At 48.6% G+C, this 10,660-nt stretch overlaps 2 protein-coding genes across 2 annotated transcripts in view; one reads left to right on the plus strand and one right to left on the minus strand.

Moving 5' to 3' along the window:
* Best1 (bestrophin 1) overlaps positions 1-6,859 on the plus strand; it is a 16,408-nt gene extending 9,549 nt beyond the window's left edge. The window contains exons 6-12 of the mRNA XM_021151749.2: positions 43-120; positions 1,156-1,308; positions 2,051-2,131; positions 2,460-2,611; positions 5,186-5,529; positions 5,810-5,984; positions 6,766-6,859. Coding sequence (XP_021007408.1) covers positions 43-120; positions 1,156-1,308; positions 2,051-2,131; positions 2,460-2,611; positions 5,186-5,529; positions 5,810-5,984; positions 6,766-6,802 — 1,020 coding nt within the window. The 3' untranslated portion in view covers positions 6,803-6,859. The remainder of the gene's footprint in view (positions 1-42; positions 121-1,155; positions 1,309-2,050; positions 2,132-2,459; positions 2,612-5,185; positions 5,530-5,809; positions 5,985-6,765) is intronic.
* A 230-nt stretch (positions 6,860-7,089) lies between these two features.
* On the minus strand, positions 7,090-9,470 carry Fth1 (ferritin heavy chain 1). The gene is made up of 4 exons (XM_021152013.2): positions 9,166-9,470; positions 7,850-7,996; positions 7,487-7,612; positions 7,090-7,404 (listed from the first exon to the last, which is right to left on the minus strand). Exons 1-4 carry the CDS (start codon positions 9,277-9,279, stop codon positions 7,243-7,245), a joined length of 549 nt encoding a protein of 182 aa, XP_021007672.1. The 5' UTR covers positions 9,280-9,470; the 3' UTR covers positions 7,090-7,242.
* Positions 9,471-10,660: the final 1,190 nt, after the last annotated feature.

The raw sequence follows: 10,660 nt of genomic DNA on the forward strand, positions 1-10,660 counted from the left end.
GGTTCTGGGGTCGGCACCTCATCCTCCTTTCCCGCCCATCAGGAGGTGTGCACCTTGCGTACTCAGTGTGGACAGCTGTATGCCTACGACTGGATAAGTATCCCATTGGTGTACACACAGGTAAGAACTGTGGGAAACTGCAGCTGTAAAGATCCAGAAAGCACTCTTCCTTAGAGACTGAGTACAATCTCACAGGCGGAATTAGGCCTGGACTTGGAAGATTCTGTGCTCCTGCCTGCTCCAGCCAGCAGGGGGAGTGCTATCATCTTGGTCTTAAAGAGGAGCTGGCGATGGAGGGGTAGAGCTCATTGGGTGGTGCTTGCCATGCGTGCATGATTCCCTGGGTTTGATATACGCCATTGCATGAAACTGGTCATGGTGGCACACACCTGTACTTCTAACCCCCTGGATCTAGTGGCCTGAGTGTTGTGTTTTAGAAAAAGATAAGGAGAGAAGGAATATGTTCTATGGATGTGTAGTCAGGTGTGGGGGAAGGAGGTGCCTCCATGGGCCCATGCTGAGGCATCCCTTCCCCCTGAGGGACCAGCCACACAACGATGGTATAGTATAGAGTAGAGTTATTCAGGGCATGGGGAGGGGAGTTAAGAGGGAGAGAGAGAGAGAGAGAGAGAGAGAGAGAGAGAGAGAGAGAGAAAGAGAGAGAGAGAGAGAGAAAGAAGAGGAAGAGGAGGAGAAAGAGGAGGGGGAGGCCAGCTATGAGTACTCAGAGAGAGGGTGAAGGGGGATGGGGAGAGAGGGGAAGGGGGCAATAGGACAGAGTGGGAGCAAGAAGACAAGAGAGCAATAGGGAGAGGAGGGGACAAGCATCCCCTTTTATAGTGAGTCAGGTACAACTGGCTGTTGCCAGGTAACTTTGGGGTAGAGCTTAGACAAAGTGCTAACACAGACAGAGATCAGAGGTTCACTGTCATCCTTGGTTATATAGTGAGTTTCTTACCAGCCCGGGCTACATAAGACCTTGTCTCAAAAAATAAAAGTAAACAAACAAAATATACACACATACACACACACAAAGAAGGGTAAACAGACCCAGACACAAAAGCGTGGAGGTCAGAACAAGGCTGTAGACACCAAAGCTTTCGACCATGGTCCCAGCTTAGCCCTTTCTGCTACCTGTGTCTTTTCTCCTTCCAGGTGGTGACAGTGGCAGTATACAGCTTTTTCCTTGCATGCTTGATCGGGAGGCAGTTTCTGAACCCAAACAAGGACTACCCAGGCCATGAGATGGATCTGGTTGTGCCTGTCTTCACAATCCTGCAATTCTTATTCTACATGGGCTGGCTGAAGGTGAGACTCACTGCATACTACCCTCCCCCATAGTGTGGGCATGGCGAAGGGGTCATGGCCAGCAGCCACTTGGGAGAGAGACAGGCAGCTGCAAAGTATCTGGTTGTGTATATCACACATGCATGAGCCATACATACAGAAACTATTCTGTCCCCCCCCCCACACACACACGAGAAAGAGAGAGAGACTCTAGTTTCAATATACCCTCTCCCAGTTCCCTTTGCTTTCTAAAGACTCCACTAAATTATACTTTCATGACTGAAATTATCTGAGGTACCTCACTAACTATCAGAATGTTGTCTGGACCCACAAAACAGATATCACCTCTGTGGAGCTTTGCTTGAGTATTTTAGATATCAGTGTCCAGGAAACTCCCCTCCTGGCCACTCTAGTTTAGCCCCAGCCTCAGCATTTATCTCTAACCTCACAAAACAACAGATACATGCATATTGGAAGATAGATAGGTGAACAAAAATTTACATGGGTGAGATCAAGGTGATGACTCTGCTGTGTGACATAGGAGGGGACAGTTTGGTCTTCAGGGACAGGCGGGCTCGTGAGGGAGAGGCAGAAGAGTAATATGTGGGCATCCCATTGGGAGTGGCTGGGGCCCAATGGCCATGAAGACAGTTGTTAAGGAGGAAGGGCATCATGAGGGGGTCAAAATGGGAGGACACAAGGCTTGGGGCTGGAAAGCAGAGTAACCAGGTTCTCAGAGCGTCACTCCTCTCCCCACCTCTAGGTGGCAGAACAGCTCATCAACCCCTTCGGGGAGGATGATGATGATTTTGAGACGAACTGGATCATTGACAGAAACCTGCAGGTATAAGGGGGTATGCAGAGACCGTGTCGTAGACCCTTCTCAAAGAGGGGTCCAAAGAGGGGACCCAGCAGTTTCTCAGGGAGACCACACAGTGAAGTGTCTTCCCCTCCTCTAACGTCAGCACCTTTCTCAGCCAGTCATTCACTCACAGGATTCTCACCTCGACTTTGGAGACTGCATCAAGCATCAGTGTCTTTAGTGACACGGGAGGGGAAACTGGGGTGCAGAGGGAATTAACGGACAGTTCCTGAGGCATCCATCAGGCAGGCTCATGGTCCTGCCTGAGCTGCCCAGTCTATTGGCTACCACTTCGGTCCTTGGCAACCAGGTGTCCCTGTTGTCCGTGGATGGGATGCACCAGAACTTGCCTCCCATGGAACGTGACATGTACTGGAACGAGGCAGCGCCTCAGCCGCCCTACACAGCTGCTTCTGCCAGGTCTCGCCGGCATTCCTTCATGGGCTCCACCTTCAACATCAGGTAGACAGTGCCAGGGGACTGGGTGGGAAACTTTTTAAGTATAAGCAATTTGGAACAGCTCTTATTACTACACTGGGTGCCCGGTAAGGGCTAGCCAGTGGACTGTGCTCTTCACAGACATTAATTTTTTTCCCCTCCCAATAACCTTTGTTTGCTGTGTCTACTCTTCAGGCAGTTAAGTACGGGCTCATAGGGACTAATAAAGTTGCCCAGCCCAAAGGCACATGACAAAGGACACTTCTGAGCCAGCTGTCTGGTTCTAGCCCCACATGCTTCCTACTTATTTTCGATTGGTTTTCTTGAGTCTCACATAGTCCAGGATGGCTTCAAACTCACTATGCTGGGGAATGAGAGGCAGGCACTGTTGCTTTGGCTTTGGTGTTTTGCTTTGTTTGAGACAAGTCCATGACTGTGTAGTTCGGGCTGCCTTGGAATCCCTGACTAGCCCAGGCTGGCCTTAAATTCACATCCAGTGTTAGGAATACAGGTGGGAACCATCACTATGTGCGATACTTTTTTTTTTTTTTTTAAGACAGGCTTCTCCACATAGTCCTGTATGTCCTGGAGCTCTCTAGGTAGACCAGGCTGACCTTGAACTCACAGAAATCCTCCTGCCTCTACCTCCTTAAATCCTGAGATTAAAAACATGCTGTGTTCCACCACACCCAGCTACATCCATACACTGCACTATGCTATGTTAGACCCTCCAGTCCAATCTCTCCTGTGTACAGACCAGAGAGAAACAGGACTTTTCCAGGGGCAGTCAGCAATTGATGATGCTGTGAGATGCCAAGGCTGGCTTTCTTTTTTTTTTTTTTTTTTAAAGATTTATTTATTTATTATATGTAAGTACACTGTAGCTGTCTTCAGACACTCCAGAAGAGGGCGTCAGATCTTGTTACAGATGGTTGTGAGCCACCATGTGGTTGCTGGGATTTGAACTCCGGACCTTCGGAAGAGCAGTCGGGTGCTCTTACCCACTGAGCCATCTCACCAGCCCCAAGGCTGGCTTTCTAGCTCTGACCAGAGAAAGTAACCTTTGCGGGGACATGGAATTCTAGGAAGCCTGGGATGTAGGAGGACAGTATTTGTAAGGGAGTCCCAATAAGAGATAGGGCCTCCCGAATAGATTGTCCTACAAAGACCTCCTTACACCCACAGCAGCCAAAATTTCCTCTGTACAATCCCATTTCATCCAAATTCCCCCAGATACAGTAGGCCGAATGTGCCTTCCCACACAGTCCTCTGGCTGACAGAGGTGAGCAGGCTCTGGAGTATCTAATGTATTTGTACACTGTACTAGACCGCTCTCTCTCTGCTCTTTTATGAGCCAAAGAGTTCATTAAGCTGAAACAAGAAATAGGAACATTTTGGAAGATGTTTTTGAACCTGTTTCATCTGAACATCTTCCCCACCACCACTCTCCCAACACACACACACACACACACACACACACACACACACACACACACACTGAACCTAGTGTGGCATTGGGTGCAGGCCCTGCATTCAGGGAATGTGCAAGCTAGTAGTGGAGTAGGCTCTAACTCATGGCCAAAGACTGGGCAGACACAGAACAGAAGTTGCTGTTGGCCAAGAGGTGACCACCTCCTGGTCCTGCAAGTAGATCTTAGAGCCAGGGGAGTTTTGGATGTGGGCAAGGGGCCCATCCTGAGTAAACTTTTTCTTACAGATTAAAGGTCCTGGGGCCTCAGGAAGTCTGCTGCCAGGAAGCCAAAAAGGCCTTTTGGTGTATGTTACTCCCCACTGGGTAACATAAATTCTTTGTTCCTGCTCGGCCTTATCTGAACAGGCTTCACTAGGAGCAGAAGTTCCCATTGCCTGGAGGGAGATACTCTAACAGAAGGTTGCCTGATAAAGATTAGACTGTGGGATTCAGGGAATTAGTGTGGGTTAAAGCAGGAGTGCCTGAGTTTGACCTCCAGAACAGATGGTGTCATTTGACACCATACACTTGTAACCAAAGTGCTAAAGCAGACTCAGAGAGTTGCCTGGAGATGGCCGGTCAGATAATCTAGCCTAATTTGTGAGCTTCAGGCCAGTAGGAGACCCTGCCTGTCCCAAAGAAAGTGGATGGCTTTCTGAGGACACAAATGGAGATTGTCCTCTGGCCTTCAGCCAGGCATACGCAGGTGCATCACACACCTATGAACACCAACTCTGTAATGCTAGACTGGAAAGTTGACTGTTATCAGTGAGCGAGAATCTAAGGTAAATTGGGCCTTGATGGACTCCCTGGGAAGTGTAGGATCCATCAGAAGAGGTGAAGCCTTGGTCCTGGGCAGACATTTGCTTCCATCTTTTCTTTGTCCACTTACTCAATCTTTTTTTTTTTTAAGATTTATTTATTATTTATTATATGTAAGTACACTGTAGCTGTCTTCAGACACTCCAGAAGAGGGAGTCAGATCTCGTTACAGATGGTTGTGAGCCACCATGTGGTTGCTGGGATTTGAACTCCGGACCTTCAGAAGAGCAGTCGGGTGCTCTTACCCACTGAGCCATCTCACCAGCCCCCACTTACTCAATCTTACACATCTCTTTTCCTTCCAGCCTGAAGAAAGAAGACTTAGAGCTTTGGTCAAAAGAGGAAGATGACACGGATAAGAAAGAGCATGGTTATAGCAGCACCATAGGATGCTTTTTAGGACTGCAATCCAAAAACTACCATCTTCCCTTGAAAGACTTAAAGACCAAACTATTCTGTTCTAAGAACCCCTTCCTCGAAGGCCAGTGTAAGGATGCCAACCAGAAAAACCAGAAAGATGTCTGGAAATTTAAGGGTCTGGACTTCTTCAAAAGTGTTCCAAGGTTTAAGAGGACAGGCTTCCATTGTGGCCCACAGGCACCCAGCAGCTACCCTCCTGAGCAGTCAGCACCCTCCAGTTCAGACACAGGTATGGACACTTAAACACAAAAGCCTAACACCCATGACTTCTGAGACCAAGAAGAACACTTTGTTTTCAAGGCTTATTTTTATTTTATTATTTTTTTTATGTATGTGTGACTTTGTGAGTATATGCCGCATATACTGGTACCCTGTAGTTATAAACACTTGTGAGCTGCCTGATGTGGGTGCTGGAAATCAAACTCAAGCCCTCTGGAAGAGCAGGAAATACTCTTGACTGTTGGCACATCTCTCCAGCCCTACCAAGAACACTGTTAAATTGTTCCTAGGTGATGGGCCTTCCACAGATTACCAAGAAATCTGTCACATGAAAAAGAAAACTGTCGAGTTTAACTTGAACATTCCAGAGAGCCCCACAGAACATCTTCAACAACGCCGTTTGGACCAGCTGTCAACCAATATGCAGGCTCTAATGAAGGAGCATGCAGAGCCCTATCCCTACAGGTCTGTCCACCTAAAGAGCTGCATTCCCTGTGTCTGCCATTTCAGTTCTGAGTCTACCCAACAAATCCCCAAGATTTCATTACTACTGACCTGTGGGGGAAACTTGTGTTCCTACACTAGCTGAGGGTTAATGCCAACTACCTAGGAAAGAACCCTGTGATAGAGGCCTTTTGCTCACTCCACCTAAGGGCTTGATATGAGCAACAAACATCTATTAAGTGAAATAATACTGACAGAATGCTGAAATGATGCCCATCTTGGGAAGTAATGAGTTTCTTCTTGCAGGGGTGGTTGGCTAGCCTCTTGCAGGTAGCCTTGAGACAGAACTGAGACTCTAGCTAGTGTAGCTCAAGGGCCAGCCTCACTATTTGTTAGATGGCAAATAAACACTTGTCTTTACCCGAGCACTTCCCACCTCACTTCAGGCACTGGCCATGGTCTTCTAGGATATCTTCTTGGGTCTGAGGCCTTGCTTAATACTTCCAAAAAGCATAAACCATAAGCCTAATGTCATTTCTCTTTTACATTTCTTGGGACACTTTTGCCCAATTAACAAACATCCCACCCTCTCACCTTGATCACACATCCTGAGTGTTAACTTCCCACTTCCATATTCCCATTTTTATCTGTGTCCAGAACATCTTTTTCGTAAGTGGAAGGGCAACAATTTCCAGCTTGCTTCTAGTACTAGTCATTAACATTTACAGACCATCCCAGTGTGTTTAAGACCAGCTTCCACCTTTGTCCTCAGTCAACTCATGCTATGAATATTCTCCCACAGGGATGAAGCTGACACCAAACCTGTTCTCTATGAGTGATGCCTCACAGCCTGGCCCTGACTTGCAAGGATGCCGAGCAGGGCACTGACCCAGTCAAAGGCACACAGCAGCGACACCCAAGAGTATGTTCCCACGACAGTCTAGCAAGTAACTCAGAACCAAGAGTGCTTAATAGTCCTGTCTGAAAACACCTGTATTTTACTCTTTCCCAAACTAAGGAGTTTAATAAACGTGAATATTCTTTTAGGTGTTTCAGTGTGATTAGTGTAACCGGCAGTGAAGCAACTGGAAGCTGGCATGCTTATCCTCAATCACAAAGACAAGAATCTGGGTACCAAAATTCTTTATTTGAAGAAATGGTACAAATTAAAGAACTTAAGCAGATGTTTTGGTGCAACTTATAGAAAAGATAAAGGCAGCCTGACATGCATGCACTGCCTCAGTGACTAGTAAAGTCACGTGGCTTTGGGGAAGTCAGCTTAGCTCTCATCACTGTGTCCCAGGGTGTGCTTGTCAAAGAGATACTCTGCCATGCCAGCTTCAGGGGCACCCATCTTGCGTAAGTTGGTCACGTGGTCACCCAGTTCTTTAATGGATTTCACCTGTTCACTCAGGTAATATGTCTCAATGAAGTCACATAACTAGGAAAGAGAACATGGGACAAAGTTACTGGTCAGCTCTCCCAAGCCCTGTGGCAATTCATCCCCCGTTTCCGATACTCACGTGGGGATCATTCTTGTCAGTAGCCAGTTTGTGCAGTTCCAGTAGTGACTGATTCACACTCTTTTCCAAGTGCAGTGCACACTCCATTGCATTCAGCCCGCTCTCCCAGTCATCACGGTCTGGTTTCTGAATGAAACATCGGGTCAATTCATCTACCAATCAACCCAACCCAGGAAACACCTCACACTGAACCAATCATGCTCTGGGCAAAGGACTGCCCTCAATTTCCTCAAACAGCTTTCACCGCAAGATGCTCGACAACTGCTATTTGCCAACAACGTACAAGGGCAGAAGCCTCAGCGCACCATCATTTCCTGAATAAAGTCTAACCGCTCATTTAGGGCACCCCTAGGATCTACTTACCTTTATATCCTGCAGGAAGATTCGGCCACCTCGCTGGTTCTGCAGCTTCATCAGTTTCTCGGCATGCTCCCTCTCCTCATGAGATTGGTGGAGAAAGTATTTGGCAAAGTTCTTCAGAGCCACATCATCTCGGTCAAAATAACAAGACTGAAAGTGGAAAGGGTACATGTTACTGATCTCCACTGCAATGGCTCTATGTGCAAAGGCTGTTAGCCATCCTACTCGGCCTTTTAAAAGTTCAGTAAGGATGGGAAGGCAAACTTTGGGACTTGGCTTTATCAAGTGTTCTACAGCTCGGTATTAGTGCAGAGAAAAAAATTTAAGCCAAGGCCAAATCTACTTGTCTAAGAGGTAGGGTGCTAGAGTATCCTGCATTGGGAGGCCATTTTTCTCCTCCTTCACCAATCATCATGCCCAGTTAACAATTGAGGGCATTGCATTTTTGCACAAATATATTAGGAGAAGCTTTGATTTTCAGTTTTAGGCACTCAGTGTATTCCTATTCCAGGAATGACAGCCACAGAAGTTGGACCTGTTTCAAAATCCAGGCCTTCCCCAAACCTGTTTTTCAGAAACAATTATTACATGGAAAACTTCCTTGTCCAGCAATTGATAGTGGGCTTTTCCCAACAAGTATGTACCTACCACTTGTTAGTAAGCCACAACTCATGCAAAATAAAAATACAGTACCCTAGATGCCTTGTAAGTGCAAGGTCGGGGTGACACTGGTAACTACAGAAGGGGAGATTCCTAGCGATGATAAGTTTCAATGCAAGTGAGGCTCTGTGATAAGCAGAGAGGTGGAGGCGGCTGCTTTGAAGGGGACAAGAGTAAGCTCACAAGAGATAAGCCTCTTTACACCAGGCCCCAAGGCTGCCACTCGACACCATGACCAAGCAGACCCGCCATACTCCAGGAGGAACTGGAGCAGGATGCATACCCAAACAGAGAAGCCTGTAGGCCACGTGATCGGAGGGGACGAGAGCGTGCAGAAAACGCACCTAACTGCAGGGTTGATTGGCCAGGCTGACAGTCATACAGCCCTAAGGCTTCAAAAAAAAAAAAAAAAAACCAGTGGTGTAATGACATGCCTGATCTATGATGCAGGAGCCACAAGGTGCTATGTGCTCAGACTTGCCACCGCAGGGCTGCCTGCCTTAGGAAAGAACCCCGAACAAACTCCATTTTCCAGAAGGGCGCTGGAAGGCGGGGAAGCCCGCAGCAGGCCACGCCCCGACCCACCCTCCGCCTGCTCCCCAAGTGGCCCTGAGGAGGCCGCACCCGGTTCCACCCGCCAAAGGCCAGGCCGCACTCACCATAGACAGATAGACGTAGGAGGCATACAACTCCAGGTTGATCTGGCGGTTGATGGCAGCCTCCGCGTCCTGGTGGTAGTTCTGGCGCACTTGCGAGGGAGACGCGGTGGTCATGGTGGCGGCGGGGCGAGGCGCGGTGACGACGCTGGAGCGGCGAAACGACGAAGTTGCAAAGGGCTCAGGCTCGAAGCGGCCGGCGGGGGTCGGAGGGGTCGAGCACCGGGTTCCGTTCAAGCACTGTTGAAGCAGGAAACCGCGGCGACTCTGGGCGAGAACGTCTGGCGCAGGAGGGCACAGCGGGCCGTACTTATAGCGGGATCCTGCGTCAGGCGAGCGCTGGCCAATCAGCGCGGCGGGCCGCGCCGCCCCGCCTCTTCCTGTGGGCGTGTTGCCCAAACCCTCAGGGCGCGGGCGGGGAGGAGCCTGTGTGAGTGTGAGGCGACGCAAGGGGCTCTGAGCTTCTGCAAGAGCGGTGCCTGGCAACAAGCGGGCTGTTTTCTGTGGCCCGGGGCGGGCGTAGTTGGATCTAGCTGTACTGCAGAGGCATCTGGGTCCCAGATGGGGACAGAGGGTACCGAGGAGGATGATTTTCAATTCCCACAGGACATCCCAAAACTCTAGGCAAAGTGCGTGTTGTTAGCCGTGACATACACCAGACACGACTTCGTCTTACAAATAGGAAAATGGAAGCGTGGCGCTGTAAATGGCGAACGACATATAAGTTGGACTGGGAAAGAGCGGCTTTCTCTCCTTCAGAATCTGTGGAGAGAAGCTCAGAGGAGGAGTAGGGGAACTATTGGGGAGGAGGTTAGGGTCTACCCTGTTCTTCTGATTCAAGCAACCCCGGCTTTTTACTAAGGCAAACATGGCTCTGAGAACAGTTGAAAAAACAAAGGCAAAGAAGGCGCATTTCTCCTTAAAGCAGGACAGCCGCCATCTGTCTATAGGGCAATCCTGAGGCCAAACCATCTAGGTTTCTGAGAAAGCCCCTGGTGATGCTTGAAATTAAGAGACGTCTCTGGATTAGAAAAGTAAAGAAGTGACCTACGTGTGTCTGTTTCAAAATGGTCTCCTTTATCTTTCTCAGTAACCTTGGGTTTGTCCTTGGAGTGAAGCTGATGCTGCAGAATGGCAGGTGACAGGTGCAGGAAACTGCAGAGGGACAAGCCAGCTGTGTATATCTTGTAGCTGTGGCCCAGCTTCAAAATGGGTGCGAATTCTTGGATAGCAAGCAGAACTAGAGATTAGCCACTGTGTCTTGCTAGGCCCTGCCATCCACATCCGCTTGTGCTCAGCCTTGTCTAGTCTCTAACACAGGTGGAGAACCAGCAGACACTGTTCATATTCTTAAAACTGGAAGTTGGACTTAGATTTTGTTGTTATTGTTTTGAAACAAGATTGACAGGGTTACTGGATCAGTAACCCAGACTGGCCAGGGACTCTCTATGTAAGCCAGGCTGGTTCATGATTCTCCTGCCACAGTTTCCAGAGAGCT

Source organism: Mus caroli, unplaced genomic scaffold (assembly GCF_978045245.1).
Source record: "Mus caroli unplaced genomic scaffold, Mus_caroli_1 scaffold_20, whole genome shotgun sequence".
Taxonomy (NCBI): domain Eukaryota; kingdom Metazoa; phylum Chordata; class Mammalia; order Rodentia; family Muridae; genus Mus; species Mus caroli.